Raw genomic sequence first — 25,290 nt, 5'->3', positions numbered from 1 at the left:
ATTTCATTGTGAAAATTGGCAAAGGAGTCACGTAGAGAATCTAACAAAAGGGAGGGAAGATTTTGAACTAAACTTGGCATTATACTTATGGGAAGCACTTAAATGTTCAACTTCTAAGCTTCACATAAGTGAGCCCCCCTCTCAAAGGCTGATAGAATTGTTAACTTAAGATCTTGGATGGGCTTTTCGGAGTTTGTCCTTCCAACTGTGAATATGGACATTAACTAAGAAGATGGACATAGATACCTGCCAGGTAGGTTAATGTATCCCCCCTGTAAAATTTGGACTGCTGGTAAGGAAAAACGTGAGGCCACTTCTATGGAGAATGCAAGCCTGGCAAGTCGCCAGACTTTTATGTAACAGGGCGGGAAATACTACCTGCCAAACTCCAGGCTCCCAGAGGTGATCATCCGTGCCTCTATTGAATTGCCCCCGATGATCCAAGATCAAAACATGAAAGTACCCAAATCTTATACAACTCCATTTCTGGTACGTTCACTGGTGTTTGTGACAGCTATAACAAGTTTCACAAATTCTTTCTCGTAAACAACACTGAAGTTAATACATACATGTAATGGAAAAGAGGATAGATCCTTATCTTGTTTTCTTCACTAAAAGGATAACATCCACCCACAGCCCAACCATATCTTTATTACTAACCAGGGCTAGAAATTCATTTTTTGGGAATAGGACTGGTGTACTGGTGCAACTAACGCGAAAATTTTGGTGCACAGAAAGAAATTTGGGGTCAGCAAAACATATTTATAAACCCCTACAGCCTCTCTTAAGAACTTCAGTCTGAAATTCTATAGCTAAGTTCAAAATCTAAAACAAGTTATATATCAAGGTACAACAACAAAGGTTATATTGCTTTTTCTGACACATAAATTTCAAGAATATTCCGTGTACTAAATGTACAATAGTACTTTTCCTTGGTTATTTTGATAGCCTACAAAAACATCTAGGAGCACCAGTGCACCCAAAAAGCAGCCATGGCGTCTGCAACAGCCATTGCAAGTTTCCGAAAATCTTGTAAACAATAGCAGTACACTGAAATAAATACAAAGCAGGAAAGTGGGTTTATCCGTTATACTGTTTTCTTGGTTTGCCAAAAAATGATGATGTCGACCAACAGCCAATTGTATTTTTGTAACTAACCTTCTCCGACTTTGATGTAGATATCGTTTGCGTGCTCCAGCTCGGTGAAGGACGTGATGCCGTGGTACATGCGCCGGGTCCATGCCAGGAGCGCCTCACCCTGCAGCGGCATCGAGCCCTCCGTGTTCACCGCTACGATCATCTCTCCCTCAACTGTCACACTGGACCCCAGGGTTACCTAGGGGGAAAATTACCAATATATCAATCCATCTAGAGGTAAAGGAATAAATCGTTTCTCTACATTCATGTTAATGTCAAGACATGTTTTTCATTCCTTCACTCTGTAGTCTTTGACACTATGTTGTTACCTCAGAGGAAAATCACTATTACAAAGTATCAGAGGTTAAGGAATAAAATGTTTCTCAACAAACATGTTAATGAAACATGTTTTAGTTACATTCCATCTCTCTGTTCTCTTTGACAATCTGTACCCTTGATCCTTCCATATGTTACAAACAACTTTAGATTTCTGTCAACAACAAGTGATTTTCAGGGACAGTTCCCTTTTCATAGAAGTACACAGCATCAACAAGAAACTGGAGGATCTTTTTTTGGTATTGAGCACAACATATTGTCATCTACTAAGCGAAGGCTTTGTGACATGTTTTTTCCTGGTTACATCATAAAGAATGGTCAAAAAGATTGATCCAGGAGATCTTGACCTTGAACACCCCTTTTATCTTCTTGTCTGTGTAGAAACATCCTGGATTCTAGGTAATGCACATTGTCTTTCTTACATCATGAGGACATACATGTGAATAGCAACATATTTAGTTATGAATACCAAGACTTTGCAGAGAACAAAAAATGTTCCAGAGCATGTTGAGACAATTGTTCCATTCACATTAAGAGACACTATATTGCTAGCTTAGGCCATATTGATTTGATTCTAATGGATGACATCCTCTGGGGACCCCAAAACTTTTTTAAAAGTTTGGCAAAAAAAAAGTCGCCTTCAGTATGAAATCTACGTGGTCAGGAAGGATGAACAAAACGTAACACATGGTATACCGAATAATAGATTCTTCATTTTCGTTCTTTCAAAACTTCTTCTTTGACTTTGGAATTGACTCTGGCATTCTATGACATTAGTATCCGTCTTCTGATATATTCTTTTCGCAATTTACAGTATGTATTTTCTCCATTTGCAGCTACTTTTTACGATTTACAGTTTTGTCGTAAACTTTTTTTCTCTTGGAAATGGATTGAAATTGGTGCGCGCACGGATGTCATCCATATAATCAAATCAACATGGCCTTACCTAACCAAATACCAGTCCTACACACATGGACCACTGCCAAGGTCTTAGTAATATTTTTATTCTATCAAGACAGCAAAACTAAAAACACATTAACAGATTATGTGCCATTTGCATTCACAAACTTGTGACATTTACAAACTTATGACATTTACAAACATGTGACATTTCATCATCATCATTATTCTGTTTTCATTATCCACGTAAATATTCACTGACATTTCGAGAAAAATACTTTCCCTGTAAGAACACACCTGCGAAAGTCTATTACATGCAACTCTTAAACGGTTTACCTTCATCAAATGTCATGCTTGATGGCACAAAAATACAGCAAGTTTTACCTTGCTATTACTGGCAAGACTTTGTAGCCCTTTGCCTAACCCAATGTGTTTTTTTTTTAATCTGGCCAGCCTACATCGTCAGACCCCTACCTAGTACCTACACAAATCAACAAGTGCAAAGGACCTCAAACTTTGGCCCAATTTATACAGAGTTTTTTCAGATATCTAAAAATCCGCCGACATCTGAGCCTTAGATATCTGGACGCATTTATACACACCGACAGGAAGTACCGCAGGACTCACGCAGCGCGCTGATTGCACGCGTGACCCTATTTAACCTTTTGCGCGCGTTTCAAAATGGCGGGAGAACCGCCTGTGTTTTTCGTCATGATAAATATGGTATTCTTTCTTTATCTGACTCGCGTGTTGCTAAACATGAGGCAGCAAGCGAGGGTTGAGCGTAAGAGGCGTTTGAGGTACCGGGGAAGACGACAGCGACCGGTCAGAATCAACGCTGCGTTCCTACTCGCTGCCCCGGGTGTCGTGGCGGAGGGGGGAGGGTCGATCCACCGAACGATCTGGCATCACGAAAGAAGTCCGTCGTCCGTTTGGGAACAAATGGTCCTTGATGCTAAGAAGTTTTCCCGCTTTATCGCCCGCCAAGTATGCAAACTAGCGTGAACCCCGACCTCCAGATGTCTACTACGCGACACATTCTGTTTAGACGTCCGGCTGGAGAGGTCGGGGACTCCCGCTGAGTTGTCGGGCGAATGCTTCAGAGTGGTCGGCTGAAATTTTCCCGACATCTAAAAAAACCCTCATCAAGACCATAAAATTCCTGTTTAGACACAGAAAAAAGCTGTCGCCTGGCAGATATCTGCAGTTCAGATATCTAGACAAGCTGTGTGTAAATTGGCCCTTGTTTGAAACTCCCCTAAACATGGACCGAAGGTTTAACTGAAGGATGACATACAACCAGAACAGGTAAACATGTAACTCTGAGATTCAAATGCCTAACCTCTGGGTCGATGCTAACTAGACCCATGTGCACGAACGAACGACAGGGTCACTGCTTCCCACTCCCAGCACACCTTTGTCATCATTCCTGACTAATTACGTGCAGAGAATTTGCATTGATTCAAATCATCTCCAATGCTTGGCATGTGGCACCATTCCTGGTACGGTCCTGATCTTGGGAGGTGTATAGAAGACAGCCAACACAAACATTCAGAACAGTTACCTGCACTGTATTCTCATTTGGTGCACAACTATTCTACAAAGACAAAACCTGTAACTCACAGATGGGGGTCCAGAGTGCTCACAACTTCGTGTGTGGATTAGAAGTTAAGCAGGATCTGAGAGGTCAAATAGGTGAAATATGACCCACACAAGCATTCACAACAATTACCGTAACCTCATGATGTTCATTCTAGATCAGGTACACAATGTACAATGGCAAGACCATTACCAGGCATCAGCGACCCAGACTCAGTCAGAGAGAAAGGTCTAGGCTACGACTTGCAACTTAATGTACGGATTAAAAAGCAGAAAAGCAGGGTCTGATGTAGTGTAGAATTCCAACAGGTGGTTCATGTGCATGACCTTGCAACATGAGAAAGATCTTTTTGGTCCATAGAAGCCAGTTAGAACGTCACTCATCGGATAAGCATCATATACACAAGTCAGTACTAATAGGGATCATGGTACAGAGCTTGTCAGAGCCTGTATGCATCGAACTATTTTGGTTTAAGACTTTAGACTTATTTCTTGGCTCTATTGTCAAAGCCCTCATACCAGGGGTTCAAACCCTTAGATCTCTTAATTTATTTCACATGGTATTCATACTGTGTATACATTTGTATATAGATGCTACTTTCATCCCTCACCAGGAAAGAAACTACTCTCCAGCAAAACTGGACTTAAGTTACACGAATGTTAAGTCTGTGAATGCCTAGATACTGACCATTTATTCATAAAATCTTATTTTATAAACCAATTATAAAAGTTTAGTCAATTAGATCTAGAACTTAGATGTGCAACAATGGTTATGATGACATCTTTTAGACCCCGTTCATATTAAGCCTATCATAATATAATACCTCTGGAGGTGGTTTCAATTTAACCTTTTAAAACCCTTATTTAACCGGTTAAAATAACTTAAATTGCGTTCATATTAGGCTAAGAAAGCCGGTTAAATTAACCGGTTAAATCTTTTAATTTATTCAACCGGTTATGATAGGCTTAATATGCACAGGGTCTTAAACATGATAATTTCAATGGAAGAGTCATGAACGAACTGCTAAATTCTAAGGGTTGTTGCAAAAAAATATGACACTACCAGTAGCACAAGTTCCTACATGTGATCTAACTCAGAAAGTTTTCAGAAGTTTTTCTTTAAATCATTTCTGAAAAAAGCTCTTGCTGGTAGACATAATGTTATGTCTCACCTTTACATCACACAAAAAAATACAGAAATAAATATCTGTTTATTTACTGTGATCAAGTGCCAAGTTTCCTGCAACTCAGTCTTTGAAAGGTAGTTGACGTACATCTTCAGACTACAAGTGGTAACAAAAATTATGTCTTTCACATAATGTTATGTCTGACCTTTACATCACACAAAAAAATACAGAAATAAATATCTGTTTATTTACTGTGATCAAGTGCCAAGTTTCCTGCAACTCAGTGAGTGACTCAGTCTTTGAAAGGTAGTTGACGTTCAACCATGTCGGAAACATGGCTTCAACAAGGCTCTTATACATAGTCCTTACATCTTCAGACTACAAGTGGTAACAAAAATTATGTCTTAATAGAAACCTGAAGCTTCTTACAACTTAAATCACTAAAAATGTTTTGCGCATATCTTTCACTGTTTGGTTCGATTTCGTATCATCTTCACTTCACTGGGACGCACTCTAGACAACAACAGCTTGAAAACTTCTTGAGATTGTCCTAGCCTCAACACAATCTATTTTAGAATAATATATTTTGGCTGAATTCTCATCGTCAGACATGGCAATGAAAATCATATCATTTTAGATGAATTGTCTATTGTCAATATTTTTTCTTTGAGACAAATCTTCCAAACTTTTGTTCGACACATTTTGTCCTTTTTCTTCCCAAATTTCTTCTTCAAACTATTCTTTTTTAAGTGAAGATGTCTTTTTAATCACATTCAAGCCGTTAATTTCCATTGCATTCTAACCATCTAACACCTAACCATCCTCCCTGGTCTGAAGCCCAAGCAATATTAGGGATCAAAAATTTTGAATTTTGAAAGTCTATTCATTTGATTTAGCCATTTCTATACATGATTAGTTCAAACAACACTATCACAATGTATAGCGATGTCCATGATGCAAAAATATGCTGTCGTTGTGATGTGAGAACTCACTGAAAATCGTCGCCATGGTTTTTATAGGCTCGCGAAACTAAGGGGATCATCTTACGGCACGTTTTTGCGCTGTTCTAAAATGCTCAAAGTGTGAAGTTATTACCTAATGTGCTACACAGTGTTAGTAAATGTCACAACCATAAAGATTTCAGAATTTTTTATTTACATTTTTGGGGCACTAATATTGTTTTGGTTGCCTTTAACTCTAACTCTTGGGCCATGTCTTTCACTATGCCTCCCTCCTTCTTCTGTGTTGACAAAACATGTACTATAGCCGGTGTACTAACATGAAGAACCGGGAACACTTTGTCAGATGTTCAGTGGACTTGGGCAGATCGTTAATGGACCATGTTGCTGATAAGTTCTCTGTTGTTAAAATATACACTTGCCCTGGCATATATCAACTTCACCTACAATGCAAGGGAGCTACAACTTAGTACAAGTGGGAGAGCCATTGTGCTCTTACATTTTTACAATTACAAAGAAGCCAGGAGAAGCCGAATTCACTAGTTTATAATTCTTGTAGTAACTTGACAATGTATAGATGTAAACTATACTTTTGTTGTAACCTGTACTTAACCCAGTGGGTATATGTGTACAATAAAGCTAAAGGTCTTCATTCATTTATTACATGTACAACTTAGCCTGGATACTGTATGGGTTAGGTCTCTGTTTATTGACACAGTAGCTGCAATAGCAACTGTCAAGATCACATCCTAACAAGGCAACCAACAGGCTATTTCTACAGCCTTGGAGGAGTTTATAACAGAAATAGAAATTCGCTATCCACTCTGACCTCCCACAAGCATACAAACGTGAGTTTCAGCTTACCCTGTTTCTTGTACAACCAAACAATGTCATGTTGAGTGGCAGGCCTGGCCCCCAACATAACATAACAAGTTCAAAGTACACAGGAAAGACGTAATTGAGTTTTGATCTCCTTTAAGCTTGAACTACGTTACCTGCCAAGTTAGTTCATGTACGTATATCTTGTTCACGTGGCAAAACATGAGACATAAACACACCATTGACTTGGAGAGATTCTGTCCAGAAAAGACTTCCAGATGCCAATTTCCAATCATTCTGCCAAATGTAGCAAAAAGAACAACGGCTCATTCACCTACATATGAGTCTTTACCTTGCTATGCACACTGACAACATTCCCAAGATACAGTCAGAAAGACATGCATATCTCAAAAAGATATGCATAGTGTGTATTCTAGAAGGCCGGGAAAGAATCCAGTCAAAACTGCCACCAAAGAATATCACTCGGGGGACTGATTATAAAACCTTTGCTATGTGGACAGGTGGTCACTGTCAACAGATTTCTTAATGCTTGTGTCAATGGGAAAAATTATCTGATTCTACCCATCTAATTCTAAGGGATCACCGAAAAGTGGTCACATTGGCCAGGTTATCCTTATGCTTATGGTCACTTGTACAGGTTTGACTGTGCTCTAAATCTAATTTACCTACATCATATGATTTTATGACCATTACATTATGATTTAATATATTCACTCATACAGAGGACTACACATACGCTTCACATTTTGCTAATGTCACAGATATCTATACTGAACATCCAAAAACTTAAGATAAAAAGTATGCTAGTTAATGTTAGAAATACTAGAAACCTGAACAGCAGCGGGCATGCAGAGATTTCCAACCACTGTGTCGAATGATAGCAATCAGGAAATTTAAGCCCTCTTTCTTGTTGATTAAACAGGACACACAAGCCCTGCCTCTCTTCTCGATCACACTGTGGTACAAAGTGTTTGAATACTGATCTCCTCCTATCATTTACCTCTCATACCTGGAATAATCAGCTTTTAAAGATGTGAGGGAGAGATAGTCTTGGAGTACATATCTCAGTCCTTCAACTTTTAGCATACTTAGTACGGCATTGCAATTGCAATGACTGTAATTTCTGTGGGTACCGTACTCGTGTTTCAACAAGAACTTGGGTAACAAGAAGCCACAACTTCACTTAAAATATACGGACTGTCTTTACTTCAGAGAGAGCTTTTGAAGAATAGTACACTTAGTCTAGAAATTTCTATCATTCAAAATATCATCCCACACAAATATGTAAATCTATAGCCTGGAAGCCAAATCCCCAATCTCTCATTAGTCTAAAATATCTATCGTGATAAATATTTTAGAGATTGGGAGTATCCAGGCTACTAAATTTAGGGGATTACTCTAAAAGCCATCTCTATAGGCTATCCACTCCTTTCACGTGTTGGATGTAGGAGAACGGTACTTACATGAAAAAAGGCCTGTCTGTTTGGTGACAGTCCGTCCACTTTGATCTTCCACACGACGGGTTGGTGAGAGTTGAGCACAAACATCAGGGGCTTCTCCGTCAGGCCTGGGAGGATCCTGTTCATTCGCGCCGAGATGTGCAGAGCCACCTCCGCACTCGCCACGGACAGGTACGCCGGGCTGCCACTCAGGAGGTTCACCACGTAGACCTCGTGGTCGTAGCCTACTGTAGCGCGACTCTCGCACCCCGAGGACACCGTCAGCTGCTGGTAGAGCGGAGTCACGTACGGGGAGCGAAAATTCCGCTTGGGAACACAGGACAGACCTGAGACCAGCTCAACTGGAAAACAAGCACACCAACCATAAGTATTTGACAGCACATCAAAAATGTTTCATGATTTATCTAAAATTCTTATCTCCATTCCCTGCCTTTTGATATCCCTCTTTATATCTCAAATCTTTTCCAAAATCTATCATAAGAAAAGCAACGAAAAATTGAAAAATGTAAGGTGTTAAGTCAAAAAAAATAATTGTATACATGTACATAACAGATATAACGTTACATTAGTGAGCAAATATTTTCTATACAACTTATGGCATCACGCCAGACTACCATGGTACTGATCAAAATCAATGCCATTGGAATTTTGTCTCCTTTTAATAATAAAAGTTTTATCAAATTATACCTACCAGAATCTAAACGAATATGGTCAACTTGTTTTTGTATTAAACTTTGAACTGAAAAACATTTTGTATGCTACGTCTTCCATTGAATCTTCCTTCTGATCAAATTATGTGCAACCCATATTCAAACCTCAAAAAGTAACTCAGAAGAGTGCAGAAAAACAACGGTTGATTGCTGAAATCATTCGAAATTTCAGGTTATTTTTTTCTCGTGTAGATTTCATCTTCTGGAAGCAATCATCAGCCAACCGTGGCGAAAAGCCGGGCAGAAAACCGTTTATAAATCGTTAAAGACGCGCATGGCACGCATGTTTGCCTCACCTGTTGCTCCCAGCAGCGCGACCATCACCAGGACGTTTGTCACTGTCACCGGCGGCATCAACATCACAGCCCCCCGCCGGACAGTCATGCTCGCCTCGGTGGGAACGGCGATCTCTCGGGGCACCAACACCGGCAGTACAGCCCTCTTCCAGCTGCCTTCTCACGCTGTTTCGATCGGACTTGAATCCTATAAAAGTCTTTCTTTCACCTTTTTTTCAAAACTTGCGTTTAGTTGCTACAAAAAGGCCACTTCCTTGCACGGATCAAATCTTTCCTGGCCTAGATAGAAAAATGTTCGTCCAACCACGTTTTGAAATACTCAAACTCCGAACAAACACCCTGACGGATGCACTTTGTTTTCAATCAAACACATGTTCTGTGCCAAAAGCTCTACCTTCCTGTAATACACAGCGATGTGCGGATGATCTGGTGCCCAAAGATCTTCCAGAGGCTTTGTCTTCTTTCTTGCTAGACAAACCCGCTCTGTCAAGCTCCCCAGCTTCACTACAGCTTTCCCTCCAAATTGTCTGAACCGCAGCTGTTCGCCAGAGTTTTGGCTCGCGCTTTCCTGCCGTACGTAAACACCTTGATTGAGACGTCAGCAGGTTCCCGTAGCCTCGCCCATGACGCCGTGACGTGAACTTGGAGCTCAGAAGTTTGGATGTAGTTTGTTGTACCTCACCTGACGCCCACCGCCATCTTGTACGCCTGGGGCCGTCACGTGATCTGACTCGTTCCCAGACTGCGTCGTTCACAGGACCACAAAGTGCCGCTGTCCTTCACAATCAGTTGCCATGACGACTGCATTTACAAAGGAAATTCACGAATCAAATGAGGGCTACAAATTCTTCTATATTGATTAACTATCTATTCGTATATCATAGCTCTGAAACCATTATGCAACTTACAACCCATTGTGATCGAAAAACGGAAGACAACTTTTTTTCATTGAGCAAATGGAATTCGCGTTTCTCATGGTTTTATTGTTCCACAGACAGTGGCTTCAATCTTTTTGGAATTTTTACAATGTTATTTCTGTGAATGAATGGAGTGTGATGATCTTTAGCAATGCCGAACATAAGAATACTTGTTCAAGCCTCATTGTATACAGGTCACAAATACATGTAACTCATGCTATGAAATCTAACATTTTAAAGTTCCTTCACCTCCTTGGTTTTGCATTCCGAGAAATGGTGTTGACCGCACACGCGCTGGCGTAGTGGTAGGATTACGTTGCAAAGCCTTACTTTAATCATTGCTGAAGTCCAACGTTACTACGAAAAATGTGCTCGGCAGTTTGCCAACCTCTCCCAGCCGGGAGTTCGCAGAAACGCCGCTGGACTTGAGCACTATGGACGTCATCGCCGGGAATTTTTCTTGGGCAAACGGAATGTCATGTTAGGATTTTGAATATTGCCACGAGCTCTTCCAAATTTTTTGACGTTATGCATAAACCAAGGAGGTTACAACCTCCTTGGCATAACGAAACAGAACCCCACAAGTTTGATTCTCGATCGCTAGGCAGCGCTTTTACACTCATTGTGTCGGAGTCATACGCAGTTTATAAGTTATTTGTACTCAAGGAGGTTTAAAATCTCCTTGATGTACTGTACACCGGGATAGGTAAACGTAGCAATGTTATGTCATGATGAAATGTGTCTTTTGCGCTAATACACAATCATCACCAATTAACAGAGCAATCTGTTATTGATTAAAATGACAATAGTGGGAGGAGGGTGCCATGCTGTGAAGTCGCCCCTTTGCTGCGCATTTCACACCTTGTCCAACAACTGGATCGGTATTTGCTCGATACATGTAAGGTCATACATATGTCACCGTCAGGAAAAACTTTCAATCGTCCACAAAGAACATTTCTTTCAAAGAAAATTGTCTGTCTTACAAAATGCTTATTGCAAGTGGACCATTCCTCTTTTGGTCAGTTTCAACTGTTACCCATTTTCAAGTTCTTTTCCCATTGAAAGGAGTTTAAAATAGTATTTATCCTCCCCGTTTCTTCTCAGTGGAATGACTGCATACCCCTATCCTTCTGACAAAGCTACTGTGGGGGGTATATCTCTTCTATGCCGTATACCTTTGTACTTGTGTGCAGGTCGTAATTGGCCATTGTTTGAGCTAATGTTTTATTGTTGTGCTCATTTGAAAGCGTTAATTTTTCTGATGGACCGAATCATTTTACATTGAGGAGTGAATAAGTTCTATTGACAGTGCCTGCATGACCTTCCTTTACTTTTGATGATGCGTAAAATCAATTTCATTCAGACATCTAATGTCTGTTTGAATAACACATGGGGGTAATTATCACCATGAACAAAAGCTCTGGGGGCTAGACATGCGCTATAGAGGATGAATAGTGGGGTCAAGGCTCCTTGGTGGGATTCAGAAGTTTCAAGTCATCATATGTAGTTGTGTATATATGTGGTTCTGATAACTTTATTGTACTATCTTATTTTTACATTCTTGCACTATAAGTAATCTTAAAATATGGAAGCAAGGATTGAAGATACTGGGATAAGGAAACATACGAAGATCAATATAATAGCAAGGAGGTTAAAGAACCTACTTGAGAATACTTTGGGGTCATTTCTAGGAAATAAATTTTCCTGTACTAAAATGCTCAGGGATATCATTACATTATACATACCATACCTTTAGGTTTGTATTCATATTTCATAACTGCCCTTTAATCTTTATTCAATACTTCATGCTTTTTCCAACATTTTAATCATTTCTCATATTGCCACTTTCATTGAAACATTTGGTACATTAAGATTATCAAATCAAGCACTATTACAAATAGACTCCACGATTACTGAGCCTGTCAGACTAGTGTAGGTCTGTAATATATTCTATGCATAGCAGAAACGGTATGTAACAGTGTGGTTCAAGCACCACTTACTGACCAGTCTAACTGGTCCAGACCAGTAAGTGGCACTTGAACCACACTGTTACAGGTATCATGAAAATATACACACTTTCATGCTATTGATAGACCTAGTATGTGTATTATCATTTGGACCGTGGTTATCATCCATACAAATGTGACCCTTTTCTTGTCCTTGCTTCCGTTTCTTGTTTGAACTCTTCTGGTAAGGTCAAAATGGCTGCCGCTATCCCATCACACCTGTAGGGCAGCCTTCCCATGATGCTCCACTCCCACTTTTCCCACCTACAGTAAAGTACAGTAAAGATTAGTTAAGTACAAGTGATTGATCAAGACATTTGAAAAATTTCTTTACTGTTTTCAAAAGGACTAAGCATTGGATATACCACTCATTTCAACAGCCTCTGACCTGTCGAGATCCAAGGTCTGCACTGTATCTGTATACTTGGAGTTGGCGTGGTTGAAGCCACCAAATATGTACAAGGTCGTGTCCAATACACAGTGTCCGAACCAGCAGACAGGAAAGGGCCAGGTGCTCACTTCCATCCAGCAGTTCTACACATGTACAGGCACAACAGTCAGAGGTTACCATCACATTGCCAAACCTTAAGAACAGGTACACAGGTCAAAGCATTCATGCTCAATTGTCAGGCGATCTGGCTAATACAACATGTTGGCATCTTTTCAGGGGACAACAGTTGGTGTGTGTATTAGGAAGGGCCTATGTGGCTGGTGCTGGCATTTAAATGACAGGCCGATGGCTATGGCTAATTTGATTGGCCTGCAGCACTTAATTAAATCAGACTAGAATCATTAAAAAGGTTGCAAAGGCGAAAAGGGTACTCTAATCATTATGTCTGGCATCCTGCATCAAGTTTTCCTATATAAAAAAATAAACCACAGAAACCCTTATATCTATCATACAACAAAGAGGGGATAACTTACTCCACCCAAACTGTACATCTCCACCTGTGCGATTGTCGTTGTCCCGTTTTCACCCCCAAACACAAGGAACCCCCCAGGAACCGCCGCCATGGCGTGATTACTCCTGGCATGCCTCAGCGGAGAGAGCTCCGTCACGCCTGACTCTGGGTCGTACAGTCGGAAACCGTTCCTCCCACGAGCGATACTGCGCCCACCGCTGATGTACACCCTGTTGCCATGGACACAGCAGGCGTGGCCGTGCAGTCCCACATCCAGACTAGCGGCATACTCCCAACGGTCCTCCTGTATTGTCAGCAGATAAACGCAGTAATGTTTTTCTGATACAATTAAATTATCCTTACAGACTAAAGTTATAGACAATGAACATCTAAGGACATCAAGTAATATTGTACAGCAGCTTTCAAGGATAATTGAAAAGCAACAAAAAATTGCACAAATTGATAATTTCCTCACATCTGACATCCTCATGATTAGTAAAGAAGAGAATGAAAGAGATCTAAAACAATTCTATGACTCCATTGATTTCAGTTATCATTCATATTCATTAACATTTCCAAATCAGACAGACTGAGACACTACCAGTTGGTGAAAACACTGTCAACCAATCACACCCACCAGAGGAAGGTACTTCTCTACCGTGGAGAATATCCTCCTCCCCAGCCACCCACCAACAATGAACAACCCCCCATCCAGGGGCAGCAGGGAGAAGCCAGACCGGGGATATGAGAGGGGGGACAGCTCAAGCCATTTGTCAAAGCGGGGGTCATAGCGCTCAAAGGTGTCCAGGCAAGTTGAGCCCCCAGACCCTGCAACAAATGGCTGTAAATTGCACACAATTGTCTGACAAAAAATGGCAAAAGAAGTTAAGCCACTGGTGTTCAATTGGCTATAAAAAATGAATGTGACTTTTGACAGGCTAGTTTCTGCTACATGTATGTTTGAATGAAAGAACCCAGAATTTGAGTAATGTAAAAAAAAGTTAATAGTAGATATTAGATTGATTGTAGTTGTGAAAAATGGTCAATATCATTTACCTATGAAACATCAAATAAAGAGATTTTAAAAACTTTTTTTATAGAACCATATACAGACAGTACAACAGATTTCATGTAAGCCACACATCACTGGAAAAAAGCAGAACAGAACAGAGAAGCAGCTATTCACATACTGCTGGACAATAGCTTGAGCTGATATTCCCTATTGTATCCTTGGTGCAGCAGGCCCTTTTCATGAAGTCCACTTCGATAGTTACTACCTAACTACCAGAGTGGACAAAAACTAACCAGGAAACTAACAAGGATGGCACCCAGGCTGATCTTTAATTTCATCACTTTTACCTCAAATGAATATTTTTCTACAGTAGTGTTGATCTCCTTCCCCTTCCATCCTCCCACAGCATACATGGACCTGTCCAATGCAACCAAACAGAATTCCGAACGTGGGTCTAACAAGGGTTCCAGCTCAAACCACTTGTTCCAGCGGGGGTCGTACATATGGAAGGTGGACAGCCACACACACTTGCTAAACCCTGTAACAGACAGTACAAACAAATACACATTAGTAAAAACAAATACACACCATAAAGACATAACGTTACACCAAGAATTTAGCTAAATATAAGACAACATGAGAAAATTTCAGAACACAATAGAAAGAAACAAATGAAATATCCAGTACCTGATTGTAGTCTTTTGTCTAGTCTTCTTACTGCACTTTTCTACAATTTGGTATAAGTCAACACCCATCTTCAGTACTATGCACTATGGGTGCATTGCACTGGCAGGCTTGTTCTAGTATGCTCAGAATGAGTAAGATTGCTGATACATTGTATACAGCAGCATACAACAAGAAATGACGCACCTCCAGCAACATACAGAAAGTTGTCCAGCACAGCGACCGCATGGTACATCCTGCCACGAGATGGCAGCTCCTCTACCTGTTGCCATGGCAACTCGGCATCTGGTTTCCATGATGATGACAATGCCGGATCCAAATAAAGGACCTGGAAAAATATATTACAAAGGACATGAAGTTGCTATCTATACGAAAGATATTTCAAAACTTGTAGGCCACTTCAGTTATCATATAGTTTTCTTATTTACATCGACTAAAAAATAATCTGAGGAAGAGAACTAAGCCTATTTTCATTTCCCATAATTCGTAGGGAAAGCCATCTTATTCATGTAATTTGTAGCGAGGCGACCAAATTTTGCATAATTGCCTTCTTTGATTTTAGCGTTATACACAGGGGGTTCTTCTGCATTCAGCGTAAAGCGTTGTTACGCGCCGATTTGAGGCACAAGACATGGTCACGTAAAAACTCAATAGATCTCGCACGAAAGGCCAAATCATGCATATAAATGTGTCCCTGTAATGTCAAGAAGCTGTCTAAGCTCCTGCGATACACTTGGAGATCCAAATATAATTTTCGAACGAGATTTGCACACTCAAAGTTGGCCCCAAATGAGCCTTCTTGTGTTAAATTCTGTCGTAGATTTCGCACCGCATGGGGGTTTCCGTGCTACCGTTTCAGCATTATCAGGCGTAATTTACTTCCGGGTCGTAGCAGAAGGGCTTGCGGCCGAACACGGAAGTGTGGTCAATCTTCACGTTCTATCCAAAGCTATGTTAGAATACTTTTCTTATTTTAGAATTTGTCATGCAGTGCAAATAAACAAATGTAACCGGCTCCTTACTGGGCGCCCAGTACGGAACAGACGACACCTACCGGGCATACGTCACCTAAAGTGTCTGTGCTCGCTGCGGTAAGCTTGTACGTATATGCTCAGAAGCAGTTGAGACATAGGGGGCTGAGTTCCGGGAAAAGTTGGAGAAGCCCAAAGAAGACGGTGGCTTCGGCACTCTGGAGGCAACCTTCATGAAAGCAGACCCAATTCTAAAATGAAAGAATTTTCCGTTTGACGTCCGTGCCTATATGGGTGTACACACACCCTTGAAAAAGCAAGGTTGAAAATTGGGTCTATGGAATGACCCAATTCTTAAATGAAAACTTTTACGTTTGACGCCCGTGCCTATATGGGTGTACACACGACCTTGAGAAGCCAAGGTTGACATTGGGTCAATGGAATGACCCAATTCTAAAATTAAACTTTTCCATTTGACGCCCGTGCCTATATGGGTGTACACACGCCCTTGAGAATGCAAGGTTGAAATTGGGTCAATGGAATGACCCAACTCTAAAATCAAAACTTTTCCGTCCTACGTCCGTGCCTATATGAGTGTACGCACGCCCTTGAGAAGGCAAGGTTGACATTGGGTCAATGGAATGACCCAATTCAAAAAAAGGAAAACTTTTCCGTTTAAGTCCGTGACTATATGGGTGTACACACGCCCTCGAGAGGGCAAGGTTGAAATTGGGTCAATGGAATGACCCAATTCTAAAATGAAAACATTCCGTTTGACGTCCGTACCTATATGGGTGTACACACTACATTGAGAAGCCAAAGTTGAAATTAGGTCCATGGAATGACCCAATTCTAAAATCAAAGACTTTTCTGTCCTACGCCGTGCTTATGTTGGTGTACACACGCCCTTGAGAAGCCAAGTTTGAAATTGGGTCAATGGAATGACCCAATTCTAAAATGAAGTACTTCTCCATTTGACGTCCGTGCCTATATGAGTGTACACACGCCCTTAAAAAGGCAAGGTTGAAATTGGGTCAATGGAATGACCCAAAATTCTATAATGAAAACTTTTCCTTCCTACGTCCGTGCCTATGTTGGTGTACACACGCCCTTGAGAGGGCCAGGTTGAAATTGGGTCAATGGAATGACCCAATTCTATAATCAAAGACTTTTCTGTCCTACGCCGTGCCTATGTTGGTGTACACACGCCCTTGAGAAGCCAAGGTTGACATTGGGTCAATGGAATGACCCAATCTATAATCAACAACTTTTCTGTCCTACGCCGTGCCTACGTTGGTGTACACACGCCCTTGAGAAGGCAAGGTTGAAATTGAGTCAATGGAATGACCCAACTCTAAAACTTAAACTTTTCCGTCCTACGTCCGTGCCTATATGAGTGTACACACGCCCTTGAGAAGGCAAGGTTGACATTGGGTCAATGGAATGACCCAATTCTAAAATGAAAACTTTTCCGTTTGACGTCCGTACCTATATGGGTGTACACACGGCCTTGAAAAGGCAAGGTTGACATTTGGTCAATGGAATGACCCAATTCTATAATGAAAACTTTTCCGTCCTACGCCCGTGCCTATGTTGGTGTACACACGCCCTTGAGAAGCCAAGGTTGACATTGGGTCAATGGAATGACCCAATTCTAAAATGAAAACTTTTCCGTTTGACGTCCGTACCTATATGGGTGTACACACGGCCTTGAGAAGCCAAGGTTGACATTGGGTCAATGGAATGACCCAATTCTAAAATGAAAACTTTTCCGTTTGACGTCCGTACCTATATGGGTGTACACACGCCCTTGAAAAGGCAAGGTTGAAATTGGGTCAATGGAACGACCCAATTCTATTATGAAAACTTTTCCGTCCTACGCCCGTGCCTATGTTGGTGTACACACGCCCTTGAGAGGGCAAGGTTAAAATTGGGTCAATAGAATGACCCAATTCTAAAATGAAAACATTCCGTTTGACGTCTGTGCCTATATGGGTGTATACACGACATTGAGAAGCCAAAGTTGAAATTGGGTCTATGGAATGAACCAATTCCAAAATGAAGTACTTTTAAGTTTGACATCCGTGCCTATATGGGTGTACACACGGCCTTCAGAAGCCAAGGTTGACATTAGGTCAATGGAATGATCCAACTCTAAAATTAAAACTTTTCCGTCTTACATCCGTGCCTATATGGGTGTACACACGCCCTTGAGAAGGCAAGGTTGAAATTGGGTCAATGGAATGACCCAATTCTAAAATGAAAACTTTTCCGTCCTACGTCCGTGCCTGTAGGGGTATGAACACGCCCTTTAGAATGCACGGTTGAAATTGGACCAGTTCGGACATAAAAGAATTGTCCGTCCTAAGTGGGTGTATAACCAACGAGGCATATGATAAAAAAAGTCAATCTTCCCCCATGACCTCTGCTTGGAAAGTAGGTTATATGGGTAAAAATTACACAAAAGCCACTAAGAGTGCAAAAAACATTCCGTCCTTATAGTGTACGACCGTAAGTTCCTAACAATGAAAACTCACACGTATGGAATAGAACTTACAAACTTTTCCAAACAAGAGTTTCCCGTCTTAAGTTAGCGGATAGAACCCGCTTAATAATGCAATTCTAAACGTTCTTAAGGAACGCTCTTAGCTATGATTTTCAGGGTATAAGAGCTGAAAACAGTGTAAACTAGAAAGTGTGTTGGGACATTATATACAATGCCCTCGTTCTATTGACGCAATTTAACCTTGCCATCTTAAACCCCCGTCACAAATCAAGAATTAAGCTCGGCCGACGTGTCGGCGAGCTCCAAATGGGTATTTTCGGCCGAAAGACGGTCAACGTTCTGTCGATTGCGCGGGCTTCGGTCGATTTTTAGGAATCAAATTGATCCAAATATGCTCGGGCGATTTTGAAATTCGGCGAGCTTTGGGCGATCTACGAATTCGGCCGACGCTCGCATGAATATTGACGCCGGCTTAAGGGCGTGTGTACACCCATATAGGCACGGGCGTCAAAGTAAAAGTTTTCATTTAGAATTGGGTCATTCTATTGACCCAATTTCAACCACGCCTTCTCAAGCGGGTGTGTACACCCATATAGGCACGGACGTCAAACGGAAAAGTTTTCATTTTAGAATTGGGTCATTCCATTGACCCAATTTCAACATTGGCTTCTCAGGGCCGTGTGTACTCCCATATAGGCACGGACGTCAAACGGAAAAGTTATCATTTTAGAATTGGGTCATTTCATTGACCCAATTTCAACTTTGGCTTCTCAAGGGCATGTGTACACCCATATAGGTACGGGCGTCAAACGGAAAAGTTTTCATTTTAGAATTGGGTCATTCCATTGACCCAATGCCAACCTCGCCTTCTCAAGGGCGTGTGCAACGTTACACCCATGTAGGCACGGACGTTGGACGGAAAGTTTTCCTTTTAGAATTGGGTCATTTCATTGACCCAATTTTCAACCTTGCTTTGTCAAGGGCGTGTGTACACCCATATAGGCATGAGCGTCAAACGTAAAAGTTTTCATTTTAGAATTGGGTCATTCCATCGACCCAATTTCAACCTTGCTTTCTCAAGGTCGTGTGTACAATAATGTAGGCACGGACGTAGGACGGAAAGTTTTCCTTTTAGAATTGGGTCATTCCATTGACCCAATATCAACCTCGCCTTCTCAAGGGCGTGTGTACACCCATATAGGCACGGACGTAGGACGGAAAGTTTTCCTTTTAGAATTGGGTCATTTCATTGACCCAATTTTCAACCTTGCTTTGTCAAGGGCGTGTGTACACTCATATAGGTACGGACGTCAAACAGAATAGTTTTCCTTTTAGAATTGTGTCATTCCATTGACCCAATGTCAACCTTGGCTTCTCAAGGTCGTTTGTACACCCATATAGGCACGGACGTCAAACGGAAAAGTTTTCATTTTAGAATTGGGTCATTCCATTGACCCAATTTCAACCTTGGCTTCTCAGGGCCGTGTGTACACCCATATAGGCACGGACGTCAAACGGAAAAGTTATCATTTTAGAATTGGGTCATTTCATTGACCCAATTTCAACCTTGGCTTCTCAAGGGCATGTGTACACCCATATAGGTACGGGCGTCAAACGGAAAAGTTTTCATTTTAGAATTGGGTCATTCCATTGACCCAATGCAAACCTCGCCTTCTCAAGGGCGTGTGTAACGTTACACCCATGTAGGCACGGACGTTGGACGGAAAGTTTTCCTTTTAGAATTGGGTCATTTCATTGACCCAATTTTCAACCTTGCTTTGTCAAGGGCGTGTGTACACCCATATAGGCATGAGCGTCAAACGTAAAAGTTTTCATTTTAGAATTGGGTCATTCCATCGACCCAATTTCAACCTTGCTTTCTCAAGGGCGTGTGTACAACAATGTAGGCACGGACGTAGGACGGAAAGTTTTCCTTTTAGAATTGGGTCATTCCATTGACCCAATTTCAACCTTGCCTTCTAAAGGGCGTGTGTACACCCATATAGGTACAGACGTGAAACGGAAAAGTATTTTAAGTATGTTATAGAACACTTACGAAGTTTTGCTAAAGAACAGTATCAAACCTGTCTTAAGTTGGCGGGTGATAATGCAATCTTAACGTTGTCAACGGAACGGTTTCAAGTTATAATTCGGAGGGTATAAAAGCCAAAAGTTTTAACAGTATAACTAGAAAGTGTGCCAGAACATTATATACAATGCCGCATCGTTACTTTAAAACGTGTACTGGGCCGCCTCCTTGCGCGCTTCCCGCCCGAACACAGTCAACTGTCATCAGAATCAACACGAAACATTTCTTTTGCTTTGTCTTGCCAGTATTCTGCGTCACGCTGAGTGTGACCCGGAAACAGTGGAGTGTCGCCCTCAAACCACATGCCGCGAAACCCCCATATGGTGCGTTCTGGGTCCGGAGTGTAATACTTAAACCATAGGGAAAACCTTGGAAAATGGGTCATCTTTAACTCGAGAAATCTTGCTTCTTGGAGAAGTTTAGATACCCCACTTTATTGCAGGGGCTTGAGGAACGTCTTGACATTACGAGGACACATTTATATGCATGATTTGGCCTTTCGTTCGAGGACTATTGAGTTTTTACGTGACCATGTCTTGTGCCTCAAATCGGCGCGTAACAAGCGTTGTCAGGACCCCCATGCAGACCCTCTAGAATTTAGGAAAATGAAGGAGTCAAGGTATGAAAATGTGATCTCATGCATGTTTTACCTCCCTGCTCTCATCTGCCTCCCCCTCTACAGTGGACCCTCCCACCACCACCACCACCTGATGGGCTGAGCGAACCTGCGTCCGACGGGTCTGCAGAAGGATTTGCTGGGTAGGACACTTCTGATACCTGTCAATTATCAAACAAAACAAAACACAATTCAAAACACAGTACATCTTATTACCTGGATGTCTAACCTTCATCGACAAAACACAACTTACATTGTACCCAAACTCTGAAAGCCATCATATCATAATCTGGGGACATTGAAGGCCACAAAAAGGAGGCTCATGGGAGGCAAAAACCCTCGTAAAAAATTCCTTTATAATCCATTTCCATAAGAACAATGCTTATGAGAGAGAATATGATGGTAGTTGGACACACACCAATGCTTGCACAACTGTGTGGCCCAAGGGCTATAGAAATGGAGGTGAGCCAAAAGGCGTAGAAAGGATTTTAAGTTAACTTGTTGTAAACAAATCACACGACTGCTGGAAGCAGGGCTGACCTACCGTGTTGCCTCCATGACCAGAGCACGACAGTCCTCGTCCCGCCTCATGAAGTCCACCGTGCGAACGTGTCGCACCAGGTCCTCTATGGACATCAGCGGGAAACGGATGTGGCTCATCACATGACCTGTCGAGAAGAAACATGTTATCATCCTTAGGGAAGCTGGAACTACAAGGACTGTATAATCAAAAATCTTTGTTAACACTTATCTGCTTTGTAAAACAGTGTTTTTGAGAGATCTCTAGTGAAGCACCCACCAGGTATGTACAGTTTAGATTTTTTGCATATGCACTTTACTGGGAGAAGTCGCATTGGAGATCTGTTTAGGTACATTAGATTGATTGATTTTTCAGGATGATGGATGTACAATGTATGTGACTTGGAAGAATTATCTTAGTAGTAGTAGTTATGTCATCAAATAATGAGACATTACCAGAAAGCAAAATACCTTTGGTTAGATTCATTTATAACACGCTAAAGGTTAATCTATTGCTCAATCAAATACTAGTTAACATTATTACTAGCTTATATCAAGGGTCTGGCAATCAAAGGCAAATATTGTAGGAAAAGGCAATCTCTGATCTTTCACTACATCAACTGAGAAGTGATCAGGAGCAACTTTTCTCACCATTGTTGTGCACAAGCGCCACCAAGCAGTTGAACTGTTAAGTGCATGCTAGTCACACCACTGCTCACAGGGCTGAGATGCAGAACAACATGGCGTTCAGTTAGATAGTCATCAGTTTGTCATCTAACATCATTCACTCTAGCTGCAACATGACAAAACCAACCCAAGCATTAAAGATTCAAGTTCAACAATACAGTAAGAAAGATAAAACAAGAGGAGGTTACCAGCAAACTGCCTTCTTGCTTTAAAGTCGTGATTGAGCCAGGTAAGTGCCACTCGGAAGGCCTCCAGCTCATTGGAAACACCTAGCTGGTCACTGTCCAGATATGCACATAGTTTATCACACACCAAGTCCTGGAAAAGGTAGATTAAAGTAATATTGAAATTTAGACAGTCTGGTATCTGAACACAACAACATTTCTCACTACTTCATAATATCATATGTACTGAATCTTTTGGGCTGCAAAGAGAGTTCATTCAATAAACCAGTCATATATCATGTTGAGAATAATAATCATGATTCGATTAGTATATCATATCATATGTAAGTAGACTGTATATCTTCTACTATGTTATAAAGTTACATTGTATTGTCATTGATAAGTGGTTAGACTCACATTTCAGTCCTTATCATATTAGCCACCAAGTGTTTTATTCATTGTGAAGGTTTTTTCTTCTGTGATCTTAACTACAGGTTGATAGATGTAAGGAAGCAAATAAGAGAATTTCTAACCTGAAATTGGGGCAGTTTAGCCACTTGTGTTATGTGTGCTAAGATGAAGTCATCTGCAGCTGCCTCTAGTCTGTCCAGACTGTAGCAGTCTGCTTGGTGAAGTCTCGTTAGACAGGAGTTCACTGACATGGTCTCCAGTAGATATTCCAAACAGATGTCTAGAACTGTAAAAAAAAAAATATTGTTTTCCTTTTGACAAACATTTAAACACTACACACAACAAAAGAGTTCGCTACTCTGAGGAGCTTTCAAGACAAAGTCTGTCTCTTCATCAACCCAACAAAGTCAGATCTCGTTTTGGACAATATATTATTTCTTAAGTCTTAAGGTTTCCATTAACTGTAACAAAGTATCTAAAGAGATTAATATGCACTAAAACATCCAGACTATTAGCAACTTGACAGTTTATAATAAAAGTTTCACCATCATATTCACCATCAAATTTCTACCACATCAGCACTTCACATTTCATTATCTGAAATACATTCCTATTTCCTCAAATCTAAGTATTTTTTCTTCTATTTAAAACACAGACAGCAAAATGTGTAAATGAATACTGTACCATCATTGATGAGGAGGACATTAGCAGTCTCCAGTACCGACTGGAGTGATGTAGCAGACAGGTGGACCTCCCCAGTGTACATGTAGTGTACAACAGCAGATACACCTACAGGTGTCAGGCCATGTAGAGTAACCTTCTTTTCTCCACACTCACGCATCCCAACTGTAAAAAAGCAGAATAAAGGGTGGCTAAATTTGGACTACTCAGATGCCATCTTTATAGTGATTCAAGAAAATTGGGAGCAAAATCTACTTTGAACAAGCTCATGATTCGCCTGTACAGTTGACAAAGGCAATGGTATAAAAAAAGAATATCAGAAATAAAGAAGCTAACCTGTGAACATGGCCCTGAAGTAGTCACTACAGGCAGACAGAACTGCTCGGTGTACTGGGAAGGTGGCATGTTCAGCCACTAGTATAACATCACATGTGGTGACATCAGAACGGAAATGCTGCAAACCCTGCACTACTTCTGCAAAGTGATCATCGTTCGCCATACAAATGCCGTTACTGTACTCTGCTGGAAAGTTGTGATATTGAGTCTGTCTGTTTACATGTTTCGAAACTCCATTACTTTTAACATTATCTAAAGCTATTGACAATCTAGTAGCATCACAAGTTTCAGTTTCATTTGTCAGACTTGTGTCATTTCTAAGACACTGAAGTCCTTTATCACTTCTCGTCACATGAAACACCTGTTCTTCTGTCTGCACATCTTGAGTTCCAATGTCTTTTGCAATCTTGCACAGGGTCTTCAGTGTCTCCATCTCCAATAGTTCAGCAACACTGTTGACAGTTTCCACACTCTCCTCATTAACATAATGTACCCCAGTGTAGATGTATTGTGTAACTAGTGACAGTGCTGCTGGCGGCACCCTGCCACACTTGTAAGTCTCTCCCTGTTTCAGAGAGTTCAGATTTCTCTTGATGGTTTGAGAACATGTAGCGAGCAAGATCTTGTGAATGGGAAATGTCCGACCATCAGAGCTCCTAAGTAACAGGTCAGAAAGTGTGCCATCTTCCCACAGTGACTTAAAGCCTTTCAACAAGTTGACTGCATGATTGGGGCAAGACTTAATTGTGGATTGGCTTTCTGAGAGGTTCTCAGTTGTTGATGCCATATTTTATCCTATCTAAGCAACATCTTTTGAAGTAAAATAAACCTTGACGGCAAATTGTCCCAACCGAATCAGGTACTAATATGATATCTAATCTTGCTTGCTGTGTGACATTGTAGATTGTAAGTTAGAAGTTCTTCTCTGTTCTACCTGCAGTGACAAAAACAAGATGTAAATCACAAAAGTCAGATGAAACCTAAGATAAAAGATAAAAGGTGAACGCCCCTGAGACATAAACAAAACATACCCAACATTGTCATAAATCAAATGCAAATCGACAACGGAATCTAGACATGCATGGTCGACATAAGAACTGTTTACAAGTCAGGCCTTCTGCCCTTCAACTTTAACCTTGCGCATACCTACTGTAAATCGTGAACCTCCTTATCAGGCCTAGCTTGTCAATCACTATCAAGGAGACTATATAAAACCTCCTTGATACAGTATTACCTGGCCCTGGCCAGGCCCCATCCCCACAAAACATACACAAAACATTGAATGAAAACCTACATATGATGTGAAGAAGTGACTTTCATCTGAGACTTTTCAAAAACCTGTTTGTTGTGCTACTAAGATTGTGCACAGCTGACATGGCAAGGATGCTCTTCTTCATGGTGACCTCCACTGACCTCATGTAGAGG

The 25,290-nt window shown here is 41.1% G+C and overlaps 2 protein-coding genes across 6 annotated transcripts in view; both read right to left on the bottom strand.

The window, feature by feature from the left end:
- LOC136441215 (transforming growth factor beta receptor type 3-like) overlaps positions 1–10,107 on the bottom strand; it is a 32,620-nt gene extending 22,513 nt beyond the window's left edge. The window contains exons 1-3 of the mRNA XM_066437355.1: positions 9,365–10,107; positions 8,362–8,699; positions 1,159–1,336 (exon numbers count right to left, since the gene is read on the bottom strand). Of these exons, the coding sequence (XP_066293452.1) occupies positions 1,159–1,336; positions 8,362–8,699; positions 9,365–9,452 (604 nt within the window). The 5' untranslated portion in view covers positions 9,453–10,107. The remainder of the gene's footprint in view (positions 1–1,158; positions 1,337–8,361; positions 8,700–9,364) is intronic.
- A 1,692-nt stretch (positions 10,108–11,799) lies between these two features.
- Positions 11,800–25,282, bottom strand: LOC136441216 (kelch-like protein 9). Of its 5 annotated transcripts, none has more exons than XM_066437357.1 (12): positions 25,160–25,279; positions 23,866–24,799; positions 23,533–23,694; positions 22,971–23,134; positions 22,462–22,591; positions 21,612–21,735; positions 21,102–21,228; positions 15,072–15,213; positions 13,827–14,017; positions 13,212–13,493; positions 12,676–12,821; positions 11,800–12,551 (listed from the first exon to the last, which is right to left on the bottom strand). In XM_066437357.1, the coding sequence occupies exons 2-12, from the start codon at positions 24,650–24,652 to the stop codon at positions 12,410–12,412; spliced, it is 2,397 nt and encodes a 798-aa protein (XP_066293454.1). In that variant the 5' UTR covers positions 24,653–24,799; positions 25,160–25,279; the 3' UTR covers positions 11,800–12,409. The 5 variants fall into 5 exon arrangements, with proteins under 5 accessions (XP_066293454.1, XP_066293453.1, XP_066293455.1 ...); XM_066437356.1 differs by lacking the exon at positions 13,827–14,017 and adding an exon at positions 14,549–14,739 and having other exon boundaries at positions 25,160–25,277; XM_066437358.1 differs by lacking the exon at positions 13,827–14,017 and adding an exon at positions 14,549–14,739 and having other exon boundaries at positions 21,177–21,228; positions 25,160–25,277.
- Between the last annotated feature and the right edge of the window lie 8 nt (positions 25,283–25,290).

This window comes from Branchiostoma lanceolatum, chromosome 9 (genome assembly GCF_035083965.1).
Source record: "Branchiostoma lanceolatum isolate klBraLanc5 chromosome 9, klBraLanc5.hap2, whole genome shotgun sequence".
Taxonomy (NCBI): domain Eukaryota; kingdom Metazoa; phylum Chordata; class Leptocardii; order Amphioxiformes; family Branchiostomatidae; genus Branchiostoma; species Branchiostoma lanceolatum.
Note: the sequence above shows the minus strand (reverse complement) of the source record. Positions and strands in the feature narration are given on the sequence as shown.

What these genes read in the sequence shown, in the direction of transcription:
- LOC136441216 (XM_066437357.1), bottom strand. Translation starts at nt 24,652, where the DNA reads ATGGCATCAACAACTGAGAACCTCTCAGAAAGCCAATCCACAATTAAG. An exon ending in CTGGTCATGGAGGCAACACG is followed by an intron (nt 21,229 to 21,611) that starts GTAGGTCAGCCC and finishes GATAATTGACAG; the next exon opens with GTATCAGAAGTGTCCTACCC. An exon ending in TAGAGAAGTACCTTCCTCTG is followed by an intron (nt 13,494 to 13,826) that starts GTGGGTGTGATT and finishes CTGACAATACAG; the next exon opens with GAGGACCGTTGGGAGTATGC.